The sequence below is a fragment of the Lotus japonicus genome, chromosome 3 (genome assembly GCF_012489685.1).
Source record: "Lotus japonicus ecotype B-129 chromosome 3, LjGifu_v1.2".
In the NCBI taxonomy this organism is placed as follows: Eukaryota; Viridiplantae; Streptophyta; class Magnoliopsida; order Fabales; family Fabaceae; genus Lotus; species Lotus japonicus.
In genome coordinates, this window is record NC_080043.1 from 75,586,581 (window position 1) to 75,604,236 (window position 17,656).

At 36.1% G+C, this 17,656-nt stretch overlaps 2 protein-coding genes across 2 annotated transcripts; both read left to right on the forward strand.

Annotated features, from left to right (window-relative positions):
• The first annotated feature begins 3,642 nt into the window (after positions 1 to 3,642).
• LOC130745940 (homeobox-leucine zipper protein ATHB-15-like) lies at positions 3,643 to 12,451 on the forward strand. Its single transcript, XM_057598392.1, has 19 exons — positions 3,643 to 3,901; positions 4,040 to 4,336; positions 4,469 to 4,628; positions 4,824 to 4,924; positions 5,025 to 5,115; positions 5,375 to 5,470; positions 5,555 to 5,668; positions 5,765 to 5,848; positions 6,004 to 6,159; positions 6,238 to 6,312; positions 6,488 to 6,594; positions 6,675 to 6,867; positions 7,355 to 7,540; positions 8,799 to 8,879; positions 9,278 to 9,412; positions 9,504 to 9,829; positions 10,728 to 10,833; positions 11,758 to 11,907; positions 12,166 to 12,451. The coding sequence occupies exons 2-19, from the start codon at positions 4,134 to 4,136 to the stop codon at positions 12,310 to 12,312; spliced, it is 2,511 nt and encodes an 836-aa protein (XP_057454375.1). The 5' UTR covers positions 3,643 to 3,901; positions 4,040 to 4,133; the 3' UTR covers positions 12,313 to 12,451.
• A 3,251-nt stretch (positions 12,452 to 15,702) lies between these two features.
• On the forward strand, positions 15,703 to 16,921 carry LOC130742642 (uncharacterized). Its single transcript, XM_057594747.1, has one exon. The coding sequence runs from the start codon at positions 15,906 to 15,908 to the stop codon at positions 16,485 to 16,487; it is 582 nt and encodes a 193-aa protein (XP_057450730.1). The 5' UTR covers positions 15,703 to 15,905; the 3' UTR covers positions 16,488 to 16,921.
• Positions 16,922 to 17,656: the final 735 nt, after the last annotated feature.

Sequence of the window (17,656 nt, forward strand, 5' to 3'; positions counted from 1 at the left end):
TTAAATGGAGTAGAATGTGGGGATGGAGAGGGAGGCTGCGCATATGGGTCGAATGACCCAAATAAAAGTTGGGTAAGTCAAAAAAATAAAAATTTTCGTCGAAAATTAGTATATCCATGTGAGCCCACCATTCCAAATTTAGTTGTATTTTTACCCTGAATGAAAAACATGGACTATTATGTACATTATGGAATATGCAATAATGAAAGAAACTTATTTTTTTTTGTCTAAGTGAGCTTTTATACTATTATTGAAGGTGTAGAAACAAAAATCACTAAATTTAAAATGTGGGGGTGGGAACTGGGAAGAGAAGCCACAAATAGGCCGAGTGGCCTATTGGATATAAGGTAAAAAAACTTTGTGAATTGATGATTATCACAAAAAAAATAGTATATCCATGTGATCCCACCCTACTAGTATAGTTTTCATTTTTTCTTATAAAACGAAAAAAATATATTGGACTACTATATTATTCAAGGTGCATCATCAACTTTAGTCGAATATATCGAGTTAAATATCAACCATAGTTATACAATCAACCAAAGTTATAATACTTGTAAATAACAACTAACTCCATCAAATCAGCCAAATACTTACATCATTAATGCGTGCCTGTTATTTCACCTTGACAATGCACTACACAATATTTTTGATAGTGATCACCTACCTCACCACAAATAACATAGTTTTTTTTATAAGCCAAAGAATTGTGTTAAGATGATGCACAAGGGGTGCTCCAATCCATAATGCAACAGAGAGAAAAGAGAAGAAGTACATGAAAAAAAACTCAAAGCCGGAAAACCAAACATACCAATAATTAGAAACTTAGTGAAGCAAGCCAAAAGACTAGATAGCTTAACAACCCAACAAACCGGCGAAATGCAACAAACCCAGCAGCCAAGAAAATTTCCCCACGATGCTATCTCCTAAACCAGCAGATAACATAGTAAGTGATACGCTTCCCTCTTGCTCTTCCCTAGGATGCACTTGCTCAATGTCCCTTCACCCTAAGTGTAGTTGGATTATGTGCATATATTTTACCAGTAACATTCTCATTAGTGAACTCTTGATTCTGCTATCCATGAATCACTCCAAGTTTCTCACTTTAAGTAATTATCATTGCGTTTGTCGCACCAAATGGCTTCAGTGTTATACATCCTACCGTACACATACACCTACAATTTTCTTTTTATGTTAAAAATATACAAACCATTAGGGTCCCACACACTTGCTTGATCCTCGTTTAACCCATAATTCCTTGGCATTTGCTGTCCATCTGCCTAGAATTAACTATTTTAGTATTTCAACCTTGTTTAGATAAACCATAACCGCAACAAAGTGATCACATGAAATACGATAAGATTTCGTCCTCATGCAAGAACACTTAAACTCCATACTTGATAACCACATAGAAACATGTCATTTTCAACGAAATGTAAGTAATCGAATTCATTTGCGAGTAAAAGTCTGAAATTGGTACATGATTTTTTTTAGTGAAAGAGAAGGAGTCTTGTTTTCTTCGGTTTTATGGATTTATTTTTCATGAGGCTGAGAGTTTGGGTGATAAGAGTTTGAAGGTGTTCTATATGAAGAAAGGTGATTTAGTGGTAATGAGTGTATGAAATTTTGAGAGGATGTATTTCTTGGTTAAAGGCGATTTTTCCATATTGTTGGATTTGAGTTATGGATAAGGAAGAAGAAGGAGGAAGAAGAGAGAATGACAGTGATTAAAAATATATAGAATGAGGTTAAATATGTTCGAGGTCCCTGAACTATAGCGAGAAATCGATAATCGTTCATGAACTAAAAATTCATGAGTTTCCATCCCTTGACTTATTGGATGATCATGGTATTTTTATTCCACGTGAGAAAAATTAACCAATTCAATTTTTATTTCTTCATCTTCTTCCCCAACCCCATCTTCTCTCTTCATCATTTTCCCAAAAACAACAACATTGAAACCTGACCTCCAAACCCAACAAGCACAAACTAAAATATTTAAGTTTAGGGACGAATACAGATTTCTCGCTATAGTTCAGAGACCCTGAACATATTTAACCTTTAGAATGACTAAAATTGATGTGAAAAGTTCACGTGGTCACCTCTCAGTTGACTAAACCCATCATTATTGACTAGTCAAAATTGAAAACACGTCATCAATTGAATCTACTCCATATATTATACTTTTAAAGGATCGATGGCATACGATTATTTTATAAGCACCAATTTAAATTCCCCTTTAAAAACTAGGGATAAAAATGTATTTAAGTAGAAATAGTATTATAAGTAAGAGGAGTTAAACTGGAAGAAACAAGTCATGTAAAGATGACAATGATAAATCATTTTAACAATTTATTTGGGGAATACAATCTCTTGAAGGTATATATTTATGCTACATGACAACATAACATCATGTAGATATGCTATTGCCATCCATCCATATCTTTCATATTTAGCATTTACATTTATTTATTTATAATCTGAACTAAATACAGGTTGGTTTGTCTACTTTTTTGTTTTTGTTTTTTATGATAAAGTTTATTTAATTGTTTAAAAATTAGAGAGAGAGGCGCATGCAAAAGGGTCATGATTGTGTCCTTGTAAGAGGCACGCAATCGCAAGCCTTTTGTGTATTTTAAGACTCTGAACTGCGCATTATCTTCCCTCAACGCCCTCCATCCCATTCTTACCATATTTAACTGTTCATTTTTCCTTTTCTTACATTTTTTGTGTTCCCTCTCAACTTTCATCGCTCCGGTTATCACTCAAACACTTCTTCAACCCACACAAATAGATCCTACCCCACCTCTGCATTGACACTTTTGCCCTTCAACTTAATAAATTTAAAAGCTGAATCAAAGCACTTAGTTAATCTATAGATTAAATTACAATAGAATCCTTTTCAAAGCTAAGTTGTTAACTTGTTATCATTTACTTTTAGCATTAAAAAGTTACTTTGTGGTGTAAAAGAGCTAACTTAGCTAAATTAAAAGTTAATGAAGCTTAACTTAATAGTACAAAAAAATTTAAAACTTCGAGGAGAATATTTTTGCAATAAAGAGCAAAATCCATACAAGATACTCCCTCCGGTCATATTTATAAGCAACAAAAAAAAAAATTCACATAGTTTAAGAAATGTAGTTAAACTAGATAAAATGCATTAAATTTGTCTTAAATTAAAATGAACTTCCAAAATTACCCTTTGTTATTAGTGTTGGAAAGTGGAAAAGAGAGAATAATTAATGAGACACATTTTACAAGTTAGAATTAATAAGGACATCATTGGAAAAAATTAATTAATATAGCTCAAACTTTCATTTGGTTCTTATAAAAAGGACCAAGATTTTTCTTCTCTTTCATGCTTATAAATAGGACCGGAGGGAGTACATGAGGACCAACATATGCACATCTAAATGAAAAGTAACTTTTTGGATGACAATAAAAAGCATAAAAATGGGGTCAAAATGATTTTAATATTATTTTTCAACTTTCAAAGAATATATACCCAAAGATTTGCTCGCGTGGAAAGTTGGGTAGCGGGAAAAAGGACAATTTGGTCCAAACAAAGTCTTGTCCTACGCACTTCACTTTTTGAAAATAAAATATTAAAAAAATTACAGTGCTGTCACGAACCAATGAAGAAGAAAGAAGGTGACCAATTCTCACTGAGACAAACCACACTCAACTCAACCCCACCACCGCAAAAAGCAAAGCTTCTACCTCAACTTGCACCTCACCACACCACACCACTGTTCTGCTAGGGTTTCCTCTCTCTCTCTCTCTCTCTCTCTCTCTCCCCCCACTCTCTCTCTAACACACAGCAATTTCTTCAAAGCATGCACAATCTCACAGCAACTTCCATGGAGATCGCTGAACCGGTGTCGTTTCCAACATGCTAGAGGTAATCATTTTCAACGTTTTCACTATGTTCATCGCGAACCAGATCGTCGATGTTGTTTGTATGATGATGAACTTGATGTTGATGTTGATTCTCGAGCTTTGATCTGCAGAGGTTTTATTTGTTTTTCATTTTTTTTAGGTGAAATAGTGGTAGAGGTAGAAACTAGAAGCTAGTAGTAGAAGAAGGGGGTGGTTCGTGTTGTGGTGTGATTGGAATTGAATTGGCTAAGGCAATGTCCTGCAAGGATGGAAGCAAGAACGCGATGGATATTGGCAAGTATGTTCGTTACACGCCGGAGCAGGTTGAAGCCCTCGAGAGGCTTTATCACGAGTGCCCTAAGCCCAGTTCCATTCGCCGCCAGCAGCTCATACGCGAGTGCGCTATTCTCTCCAACATTGAGCCTAGGCAGATCAAAGTTTGGTTCCAGAACAGAAGGTAATCTTTGTGTTCTTTACCATGTCATGCTTAGGTAGCTCAAGTTTTTGTGTTTTGCAATATTAAATGTGAATTATGTTGCTGTTTTAGTCTCTTAATGCGAAATGAAGCGTTTGGCTTTTGTGAATTCAGATGTAGAGAGAAGCAGAGAAAAGAAGGTTTTCGTCTGCAAGCTGTTAATAGGAAGTTGACTGCCATGAACAAGCTGCTGATGGAGGAAAATGATAGGTTGCAGAAGCAGGTGTCTCAACTGGTGTATGAAAATAGCTATTTTCGTCAAAACACCCCAAACGTAAGAATTTTGTTTGTTATATTCGCTGGTCTATTTTCAATTTGTCTTGCAATTAATGGGGCATCAATCTAGAAGATTCCAAAATTTCAATCTTTCTTGTATAATTTTAAAAATTTATGGGTTCATTCTTCTTTTACCCTTCATAGTCGTTCTATATTACACTCGAATTGAGTTAGCATGGTGTTTTCACTGCAGACTACGCTGGCAACCAAAGACACAAGCTGTGAATCAGCGGTGACGAGTGGTCAGCACAGTTTGACAACTCAACATCCCCCGAGGGATGCAAGTCCTGCAGGGTAAGTTGGAATATCATTGTTGAGTCCATTTCTGTCTCTGGTCTGTGATAACTTGGTTGTGCATTTCAACTAATGGAATCATGACCTCTATTTTTTTCAGGCTTTTGTCCATTGCAGAAGAAACTTTAGCAGAATTTCTTTCAAAGGCTACTGGAACTGCTGTTGAGTGGGTCCAAATGCCTGGAATGAAGGTATGCCAAGAATTCTTCTCATTGGCTGACCAATTTGTTGTTTTATTCTTTAGTTATTTCATAGGGATAAGCCATAATCAGAATGGCAGGAGAACTGTAAATTGTCATCTTGGATTACCTTATGATCCCATGTTCTCATAGTCTTCTTTTTTAATGATTTCTCTTCTTTTGAATGAATTTGTAGCATAATGTTTCAATAAATTTTTATTTATTTTTTATAAAATCATGTTTCTGCATTAATTCTTGCTGATGTACACAGCCTGGTCCGGATTCCATTGGAATCGTTGCTATTTCTCATGGTTGCACTGGTGTGGCAGCAAGAGCCTGCGGTCTAGTGGGACTAGAACCCACAAGGGTAAGTGCTCAAGTTTTACTTACCTATATCACTAATTATCTGGCTTGAGTTTATGACTCACATGGTCAAACATACACTTTCCAGGTCGCTGAAATCCTCAAAGATCGGCCTTTGTGGTTTCGCGATTGCAGAACTGTTGATGTTCTCAATGTGCTGCCCACCGCAAATGCTGGAACCATTGAGCTGCTTTATATGCAGGTAAAGTAAAATTTATGATGCTTGAATTAAGGCTCTGTTTCGCAATGGATTGGCAATAAATCACTTGTTTGTTTACTTATTGCCTTTGATGATCAGCTATATGCACCAACCACATTGGCACCTGCTCGAGATTTTTGGTTGTTGCGCTACACTTCTGTTTTAGAAGATGGCAGCCTAGTGGTAAGTGTTTTTATAAAAAAAAGCCAAAATTTGTATTTGATTAGAGATATAGTTCATAACAGACTTCACTTTTGCAATGGCATAGTCCTACTGCTATATTTTATAGTCCTCCTGCAGCACATACATGTCTAAATTAGTCTTAATGTGTACCTTAGATCTGTGAGAGGTCTCTTAAAAATACTCAAAATGGTACTAGCATGCCTCCAGTGCAACATTTTATTAGAGCGGATATTCTTCCCAGTGGGTACCTGATACGAGCTTGTGAAGGAGGGGGTTCCATCATCCACATTGTTGATCATATGGATTTGAAGGTACATTTATTTAACTTTGTTGATTTAATTAATTTTTTGAACTTGAAAATAACTTAAGAATGTATATATTGTTGTTAGCCATGGAGTGTGCCAGAAGTACTGCGTCCACTGTATGAATCGTCAACAGTGCTGGCTCAGAAGATCACTATGGCGGTATGGTTGTTGTATCTCTTTACGTATGGGACAATCTTATATTTAATATGTTCCTTTATGTTCCTATTTAAGTCTAAATTACAAATAATGTTATCAACTTTCTAGTAACTATGACAATGATTGGTAGGTTTAAAAAGGCTATGGCATCTTTTAAGTCTTTCTCTTTTTTCATTAGGCCCTACGTCAGTTAAGGCAGATTTCACATGAGGTTTCTCAGCCTAATGTCACTGGGTGGGGTAGACGTCCGGCAGCTCTACGAGTACTTACCCAGAGATTGAGCCGGTACTTTATACTAAAGGAACATGATTTTGGTTGAAATTCTTTGCAAAGAAATTTGGAATCTCACATCTATTTCATTGCAGGGGTTTCAATGAGGCACTCAATGGATTTACTGATGAGGGATGGCCAGTGATGAGCAATGACGGTGTAGATGATGTTACTATTCTAGTGAATTCGTCCCCTGATAAGTTAATGGGTCTGAATCTTTCCTTTGCCAATGGATTCCCTTCTGTCAGTAATGCAGTGCTATGTGCTAAAGCGTCAATGCTACTACAGGTCAGGGTGCTTATAAATTACGATGGATTTCCTAAAAATGATAAAATAATTATGAAAAACCAAATATGTCTATGTTGTTACTCTAGACAATTTTTAGACAAGGATACTGGTCAAGCTCATATTATTATTTTGTATTGTAAACATCTACCACTTAATGTTTACTGCATGGTTTCGTTGCAGTAGTAGCTGAGTACATGTTCCATTGGAAAAATAAATAAATTTGAATGATAGTAATTCATCAATAGTGGCTGCCAAATGCCTAGTTTATAAAACATTGCTCAGATTGGTACATACTACACATAAATACTTGTTTGATCAGTCGTCATCCTTATTATTCCTGTCTTTTGCCTGTCTTGCTGGTTTCCTAATCAAAAGCATGACCCTGAGAAATCGTTAAGATAAGCCAAGAATGGTTTCATTTGCACACATCCCACAGTTTAAATTTCAATATTAGCTTTACATTTCTACATTGCCATTTTTTGCTCAGAATGTGCCCCCAGCTATTCTCCTAAGGTTTCTACGGGAGCATAGATCAGAGTGGGCAGACAACAATATGGATGCTTACACAGCTGCTGCCATTAAAGTCGGCCCTTGTAGCTTACCAGGATCTCGCATGGGAAATTATGGGGGTCAAGTTACACTCCCTCTAGCGCACACTATTGAGCATGAGGAGGTGATGAATTGGTGCTAATTATGAAATAGAGCTGTTACTAATTTTATTTTGGCTTAAAAGCATTTTTGGTCCCCCACGAATGCGATGAGTGCAAAACGAGTCCCTAAACTTAAAAAATAACATTTTCGGTCCTCAACATTACACTCCGTCAACGGTTTTGGTCCTTCATCGATTTTCCGTCAAAAAAGTAACAATTAGAAGGACAAAAATGTAATTAGACCTAAAAAATTAATTATAAAATAAAATAAAAATTAACAACCCAGGAGTTTTCTTGAGCTTCATCTTCTTCCTCTCCATGATCACCAAATTCAACACCCCTATCATCAATATTCCTAAGCTACCTCCTCAGCCTGATCGGAGCCACCGCAACACACCATTGCCGCATCTTCAGCCACAACCGTCGAAACAGAAGTGCCACCACAGCCAGATCTGGAAAGACAGTGGCTTCGTGGTTCAAATCTGGAAGAGGAATGGGGATCAGCGGCGGTAGATCTGGAAGAGGAGGTGGTTGTGATGGTGAATCCGTGGTTGTGGTGGGTTTTGCATTTGGATCTGTTGTTACTGCATCTGAATCATATTTGTGTCTCTTGGGGTGAGTAACTATGAGAATGCATCTGAACCAGCACAACCGCACAACAATACAATCCTTTTCCTGGGCGTTTCCCTCCTGATGCCTTCTAATGCAATATATTTGTAGAGTATTATCATAATCCAGGCAGTAAAATAGTTGTATCCGGTTGATTGATTATATGTTTTTTTATCCACAAAAAACATGTATTGTTTATTGTTACAGTTTGTGTAGCTCTTGTAGAACAAGGAATTGTAAGCGTCTTAGTTAAGGGGTGATTCAATCTTATCCATGTGGAATAGAATTTGACTTTATAAGTAAGATTATTCACAAGTTAATGATTCCGTTATTTATCCTCAATAAATATATTTGACCTTCTTGGCTGGTGTGTGTGTGGGTTTTGCACTTGGGTTTGCTTCCTGGATTTTCTGGACAAAATGATGAAGAGGATGGATGAATGTTTGAAGATGATGAATATGTTCTGGGTTTTCCAGAAAACGTTAATTTTTTAACAGAAAGGAGAAAAGGGACCAAAAATGTTAACTGAGTGTAACGTCGGGGACCAAAAATGCTATTTTTTAAGTTTAGGGACTCATTTTGCACACATCGCATTCGTGGGGGACCAAAAGTGCTTTTAAGCCTTTTATTTTATTAATATACATTTACCAACTTTTATCTTATTCATGCTAGTTATTGGAAGTCATTAAATTGGAAGGAGTTGCTTATTCTCCTGAAGACACAATAATGCCCAGAGAAGTATTTCTTTTGCAAGTAAGTTATTTTTTCATCATTTGCTTGTTGTATGCTTTACCCTGTTATAGATGTTACTTACCTTGCTTCCTTGTTTCGTTTGATGTGGTACTAACATGTAGAAGGCATATTTTTCTGAGCTGCTTATTATACTTATGTGGAATTTGGTAGAGGGGACATAAGGTTCATAGTTCTTTGCCCTATAAATTGTGTTGTCTATATGTTTTGAACTAATTAGGGATGTTAAACTAGCCATTGTACAATACTCTAACCAAAATGCATATCAGAATTCACTCTTTGTAGGACCGGGAATCATAACTGGGAATGCGTATCAGTCGTCCTTATACAATTTATGGTTGCTAGGATACATTTTTCGTGACATTGTTTATAACTTGTTTGATTTTTTGTTGTTGTTGTAGCTCTGCAGTGGAATGGATGAGAATGCTGTTGGCACCTGTGCTGAACTTATATTTGCTCCAATTGATGCTTCCTTTGCTGATGATGCCCCACTTCTACCTTCTGGATTTCGCATCATTCCTCTTGAAGCTGGAAAGGTTAGCCTCATCTATTGTTGAACTAGTTTATTTGTTTGTATGTACCTTTCCATAAGGATCTTTTAACCACTGCAATGAATCATTTTTACAGGAAGCTTCCAGCCCTAATCGCACCCTTGACCTTGCATCTGCCCTTGACATTGGCCCCGCCAGAAACCGAGCTTCAAATGATAATGCTGGAAGTTCTGGCTGTACCAGATCTGTGATGACAATGGCATTTGAGTTTGCATTTGAAAGTCATATGCAAGAGCATGTAGCATCTATGGCTCGTCAATATGTTCGCAGCATTATTTCATCAGTCCAAAGGGTAGCATTAGCACTTTCTCCTTCTCATTTGAGTTCACATGCTGGGCTTAGGACACCATTAGGTACTCCTGAAGCACAAACCCTTGCTCATTGGATCTGCAATAGTTATAGGTATGTAGACTGTACTATCTTCATCTGAGGCGGTGAAAAGTATTTTGCTACAATAAAGGTTGCTGTATCTTGCTTGATGCTCTCATTACATGCTGATTCGCTTTGGCTGTTTGTGAAAGCCATTGTTATTCAATATTATCATGGATGAGAACTAAATATGTCCTTTCATCCAATAAAGAAACTGCAGCTCTTAATGATATGTTTGATGAATTGCAGTGAGTGGAATATCCTCTTTCTGGTTATTAGTTTTTTTCCTCTGTTGACCCCACCTCCTGCCTCTTTTTTGCATTTTTTTTATAAGCCACCTCTTTTTGCATGCTAGCCCAAAAAGATATTGCTAGCACAGGTGCTGAGTCTGTAAACATAGATGTGTTGGCACCAAGTTCTGATGTTTTGCAGTTCGAACTTTCTTACCGGCTGGCAGTCATTCAAATCCCTGATCTAATATTGCAAAACCTTGTTTCGTCATTTCTCATTTGTTATCAAATGCTTCGACATAGATTTATTGAAATACTTCCATTTGAAAATCAAGATCTGTATATGTATTAGATAAATGCTTGTTTTGACTTTGTTCATTAATTCAGAATACTCTCAACTTTTTATATGATTTTTAAAAATGGCGTGAAATTAAAATATGATTATTAATTTGGATAAAGCTTAACTGTCTAAAGAGCAAATACAGTTATATTCAGGTATAAACAGTGCTGTTTTGTGGTATTTGTTTCTTCCAACTTGTATGTTCTAGTAGAGAAGAGCTCTAAGAAATTATTCTAATTGTTGTCTACTTCTGTTCAAGTGTCACCTGGTTAAGGTTTATTGCTTAAGTGCCCACTGTATTTGTAGGCAGGATCTGTTCTTTTAAAAACACTGCTGTAGTTTGACCATATTTATTTTGTAGGTGCTACTTGGGTGTGGAGCTACTTAAATCTAATAATGAGGGGAGTGAATCTTTACTGAAGTCCTTGTGGCATCATTCGGATGCTATATTATGCTGTACTCTAAAGGTATGCTTGAAATTCATTTCAATTTCATAGCACATGTATCTGTTTCATGGACTTTTCTCCTCGAAAGTGACGGAGTCACTTTAGAAGATAAAGATATTTGTTATAGCCTTTTTTTTATAGGCAAATGTTAGTTGTTAGTAAATTAGTACAAATTATCCCTCCTCTGGGTTTGAACCCTGACCCTTCACCTACAATTATCCTTAGCTCAACTAAATGAGCTACCCATCCCCCCGATATTCGTTATAGCCATTGATTCGAAACAGTTGAAATTTAAACAACTACAGAGTTTATCATACATGTTCATGCATACTATGACAAGAACCTCAACTTGTGATTTTCAGATCCATGGTTTTTCCAACTTTATCTTTAAAATGACTTGCTCACTTTAAAAGAGACAAATTCTATTATGTTCCTTCCCTGTCTGTAGTTGAGCTTTTTATCTAATGTGAAAACTGAAAATGTATTAATAAAAAGCTGTACTATGAAATAAAAGTATCAGAAGGGACCAAACCCGAATAGCTTGATAAATTTGTGGAATGGATTAGTATTCTGCTGGCGCTAGATTTTTTTTGCCTGGCCGGACTTCATACTAGCCCGAATCGAAATGCTGCAATAGAGTTAAATTTCTATTAAACTATGTGGATTATATTGTATTTTCCCTCAACTATAGATCCTTTTCTATTTACCTTGAAAGGAGCTTTACCAGTCCGGGCTGCAAGCCTATTTACTTATTTGTGTTCGCACTATAAAAAGTTAAATTATAGCACAAGATGGAAGAAAGGTCCTCATGTAGTTGTATTCTTATCTAATTTTCTTATAACAGTGGTAATGACAATGAACAGTTTCAAGTTTAAACATGTAACTATAATTGTAATATCCTTCTATCTTGTTTGCAAGCACATTCACTGAACTTTGTTTACACAGGCATCACCAGTATTCACTTTCTCAAACCAGGCGGGGCTTGACATGCTCGAGACTACCCTGGTAGCATTACAAGATATAACTTTGGAGAAAATATTTGATGATCATGGACGAAAAATTCTCTTTTCAGAGTTTCCCCAGATTATTCAACAGGTCTGCTAAATTTTCATTGAAATAAATCATTGATCCCACTTCCATATTGCTTGCTATGGAATTTCTTACTTCTTTTATTATAGATGTATTCCAATACACAATCCTTTTATGTGTTGTACTATTATGCTGCTGTCTCAGATTATGTTCCACGTGTCAATTTTGTTTTGCACTGGCTTAACTTGTTCTTTCTTCCCAATTTTTTCTTCCTTCCCCTTCAATAATGCTTGAAACTAATTTCTCATCATTCTGTTTTTATAGGGTTTTGCATGTCTTCAAGGTGGTCTTTGTCTCTCAAGCATGGGGCGACCTGTCTCATACGAGAGAGTTGTTGCTTGGAAGGTGCTGAATGAAGAAGAAAATGCTCATTGTATTTGCTTTATGTTTGTGAACTGGTCTTTTGTTTGACATGATGTTCTGTATTGGCGTCGAAGTGTTAAGATGAAGATTTGCTCCAAGACATTCATACTTTGTTGGTTTTGTTTTTTCTGAACTTGCTGTGAAGAATTGGATTGCATGTAATATGACTATTTATGTTTTGACCTCTTTTACATGTTTCCCTAACTAATCACCACCTAATATGCGGCGCATTGTTAAGAAGTGTCTTGCACCTTGCAATGTGATATAAACCCTTATGGATGCCCTGACGCATATTAGAGGGGAATACTATTCATGCTTGTTTGTTGTTTGAACTTGAGATGATTTCTTTTTATATTTTTGGGCTGTGCAATTTACAATTATAAAACAAATTGGGTTCTCACAAACTAGCAAAATGTTCAGTAACAATCAAGTAGGTAACTTCATCAAGAGGCAATAGATTGTTTTGATTAAGTGAGCCCTTCTTTTGACAAGCGATGCTTATTTACTAGTTTGTTAAAGAGAATAATAGATGAGGAAGTTTCATCCACTATTTATCTACGCCAGAATTAAGGTTAAGGCACAACAACAACAACAATGATAATTATAATGTGTCAACAATGATAATTATAATGTGTGGAGGGATGATTTTCTCAGTCACGTGAATTAGTTAGACTTAGACTAGATACTATTCACATATTCGAATTGCTTACTAGTGCCTGTTGTATACGCAGCTTTACTACTTTATGCATGGTCTTCAATTCAGTATGAGAGACAGACACCCATCTGAGACAGACCTCAACTTTATTTGATTAAATACCCTTCCATTCAATTAACTTCAACTACTTTCCTTCCTTCTTTTTATGACACATTGAGCTCCCCGTGAAGTGAAGGTTCATGTATGTGGAGGAAAGCTCGTATACCTAGCTACAAGCCTACAACCTTTCCTTCTTTTTTCGTATAAATTAAGTAACTTTACCACAAAAGAAGAGAGCCATGACAATTATATACGGTTTCACCATGGTGGCATGTGACTTCCTCAAGTTGTTTGGGGTGCTCAGTTGGCATTGGACCACATATCATCTGTTGCTAAAAGGAAGAACTTTTTAGAAGTGGAAAGAAACTTTTTTATTCAATGAATATACTGACCTAAACATCATTCTAACCAGAAAGAGAGTTTTTGAATTTTTATAACGTTCATATATGAACTGAACATGAAAATACTCCACAATCACGTTTAACTTTTTTCTTTAACTTTCAACTCTGTGGCAGTAAAAAACTCCCACAAAAGCTTACGAGAGATATCCTCATCCATATAAAAATAACTATGGGATTGTGAAGAATGACCCCTATAATTATGAGAATATATATATATATATATATTAAGGATTTTTTTGTTGTTGTACATAGTTCTTTATTTTTTATTTTTTTCTCATATGCTATAGTTGGATTTTATTTCTCTTTCATACACATTAAATTGAAAAAAAATAATACCCCCGACATACACTTTTCGCGGACATCCTTTCGACACACAGTTTAATGGTGATTTTAAGCTAATATTTGTGGGGGTTAAAAACCACCATTAGACCAAGTGCAATGGTATGTTGAGAGAGAGGTTGAATTTTGTTGAGGGTGTGTAATGGTTGTTGAGGTTTTGTTGAAGATGAGGTGGAGGAGAGAAGTGTTGAGAGTGTTCAACAAAGTTGAGAGAGCTGGCCCGGAGCCACGTGGCGCGTTGCGTGTGGTCACGCCAGGCGCGTGCACCACACGCGCTGACAGGGCGCGTTAGCGCCAGTGGGGGGAGAGAGAAACGACTGAATGGATAGATAAGGGACGCGTGGCAAAGTCTGATTCGTTGGCCGGATTTTTTTTTAAATCTTTTAAACTCAATTATTTCGTTGAAAAAACCAAAATTCATAACTTTTTTTCCTCTATAAATAGAGACTTGGTTCGTTTGATTTGAACACAGAAAAAAAAAATCAAGTTTTTCACCATCTTATTATCTTTCTCACCATCTTATTATCTTTCTATTAGTCTTTGTTTTGAAATGGATCCCAACAATTACCATTTCAACACCCAGAATTCTTCTAACTACCCATATAACTACCAAAATCTCAACAATTATCAAGATCCAAATCAATTTTCCAGCCAACGTTCTCAAAATCCCAACAATTATCAAGATCCAAATCAAACCAACGTCCTCAAAATCCCAACAATTATCAAGATCCAAATCAATTTTCCAACCAACGTCCTCAAAACATACATAATTTTGGTTTTGCACCAAATTTGAACCAATCATCCTTTCATCCATCTTATGGATCTATGAGATATCCATCTCAAACACCCCCGTTTAGTGGTTATATGCCAATGGTGAATGAAAATTTTTCGAGTGTTGATGCACCTGAATTTCCCGAATTTTCAACACAAATGACTCTCGGTGGATCTAGTACACCGCAACCATACTCGACCGAGGTGTTACCCGCTTTTGCAAATCATGTGCGTGCTAGATCCGAGTTGCGTGATCCAAATGTTCATCACGAACTGCAAGCAGATCTAGTGAAGCACATATGAGCAAAGTTTGGAAATGTTTCGTGATTGAAGATGATTTGTATCGTACTAATTACGTTATTTGTGTGTTGTGTGCTTAGTTTGTTGTCTTGCATTTTAAGTAATTAAGAAAATAAAATAAATTATTGTGTGCTTAGTTTGTTGTCTTCCATTTTAAGTTAAGGAAATAAAATAAATTATTGTCTATATTTAAAAATAAATAAATTGTTAAGTGTTTATTGTTTTAATTTAATTTAAATTGATAATTGTAATTTTATGTAAATAATAAAAACAAAAATATAAAATTAAATAAAAATATGAAATAAAAAAGTGGCGGGTAGGGTGAGTGGTGGGGTAGGGTGTTGAATGAAAAACCATTGGAGTGAGTAAAAGTTGAATGAGTGTTGAATTGAAGAGAAAAGATGATGTTGAGTGTTGGGAAGAGAAAAAGTGGTGTTGAGAGTAAGTAAATTAAACAAACAATTGTACATGGTTTGTCTCGGTTAGATGTCTGGTAAAATTTGTATATTCATACATAATTATTCTATTCTGAAACAGCTAATCAAGGAATAAAAATGAAACCTGTACTTAGAGGAGTAAGAATAACGGGGCATCTAATTTCCTTACCCGTATCAGCCAACGAAAGAAATCATGCTTTGCATGTGTGCTCTCCTCACCCTTTTTTCTGAGTCACAACTACCAAGCAAGCATATATGAAAGTTCACTAGGAATTAAAAAAAAAAAGAACTAGGTCGACGTCACAAACCTTTCAGATCAGATATACATTTAATTCAAATTTGGAAAAGCTACACAAACCATTGCTTTCTCATTTAGCTTTCTCGAAAAATCTACCAAGTTCACGACCATGGAAACAGACTCTTCAATTTCTAAGGTCCACCCAAGTTTACTACAATGTTAGATTCCCAGAACCAAGGAGAGAGATCTTTTATAAATAGGATTACTCGTTCCTTCTTCAGCTATACTAAGACACTGTTAAAACTCTCATTGCAAAGTGCATTCCCGTTTCCAAATTCCAAAACACCACTCTTCTCAAACCCTATTTTTCTAGAACCAAGGTTCAATTTCATTCTTCATACATGACACCCCATGGAGAGTCATTGGTTAAACCTTTCCCTATTACCAACAACAAATTATCTAAGCCACCAAAGCTCTCACCAGAGCACCTTCAACGAACGTTCTCCGACATCTCCTTCGAGCTTATAACCAAAGAAGCCATCAATGACCTGAAAGAACTCCCAACAATCTCCGAAGTCGAGGACGCGAAGTGCGAGTGCTGCGGCATGTCCGAGGAGTGCACGCCGGAGTACATCGACCGCGTTCGTGACAAGTTCATGGGCAAGTGGGTGTGCGGGCTGTGCGCAGAGGCGGTGAAAGAAGAGTTGGAGAAAAATGGAGGAAAAAAAGAAGAGGCTTTGAGTGCACACATGAATGCTTGTGTGAGGTTCAACAAGTATGGTAGGGCTTTCCCTGTTCTGTTCCAAGCTCAGGCCATGAAGGAGATGCTGAAGAGGAACAACCTCGATGGGAGAATTAGGGCTAAGTCTATTAGTCCAAGGGATAAAGGAGGGGTGAAGAATATTAAAGGATCTCTTGCTCGTAGTTCAAGTTGCATTCCAGCACTTACAAGAGCAATGAATGATATCAAAATAACCAACTAGTCTTAGTAGTACTACAAGTGTATATGGTTTTGTTGTGTCCTTAATTTGCTATGTATGATTTTCAGTGACTGACTACACTAGGTTCTTCTGTACGTGACGAGTCCCACATCGGAGTTCTCTGGTTTTCCAAATGCTTCCATGGCTATCTTTGGGAAAATTAAAGGAATGGTCTTATATGTCTCATGGGAAGGAGCCATGAAGTTGCCATTATGAGGTTTTTTGGGTTAGTAATTAGCTAGCCTTTCACACTTCTTCATGGTGAGTCCTTGTGAGATATTGTTTGCATTTCCTTCACGAGAGGGTTCTTCTTTGTTTTTGGTCAGTGGTTAGTTTTATCTTACTATATGAAAATTATTGTATTCTAGATCAAACCAATCATGTAACGGAAATAAAGTTTAATTAATTAATTATAAGTTTGATATATTTATGTACAATTACTTCTTTGTGTTTGTTTCTTACTTAATTTCTTATTTGTTTATTTGTTTACGTGTGAAATAAAGAAATAATCTAAGAGCGAGTTCGTTTGGTAGATATGATGGGATAGGAGCATGATATGATAAATGATTGGATAAGGACATGACATGATAAGAGCATGATAGACTTTTATCCTATCCTGCGTTTGAGGTGGACATGATATTGATAGGATAAGATAGAAACGTTGAAAAATATATTAAATTTTCCTATGAAATTAAAAATTCATATTATGATATCTTATCTTGTCTGGATAATTTCTATCCTAACTTCCCCCTCAATATAACTTTTTTACACATGAACAAACAACATATTACAGTTCATATCCTGTACTATCTGTTTATCATGTCCACCAAACGGGCCCTAAGAGTAAGCTGAGACCAGATTAAAGGTCATCTTTTCGGATTCTTAAACTTAGTGGCATGTAATTGGGGTTTTGGTCTTTTAATGTTGTAATGGAGCCTAAGGGTCCGTTTGGTGAACAGGATAAACAGACAGATAAGATAACAATAATCATATTCAATTGTAATATGTTGTTTGTTGCGTCAGCATGATATGATAACATTATCCTGTCCTTTATCCTATCATGCTTATCATGTGTTAAAGTTATCCTGAGAGGGAGTTAAGATAGAAATTATCCTTACAGGATATTATATCAGTTTATGAATATTATGAATTTTTTATTTTAAAGAAAAATT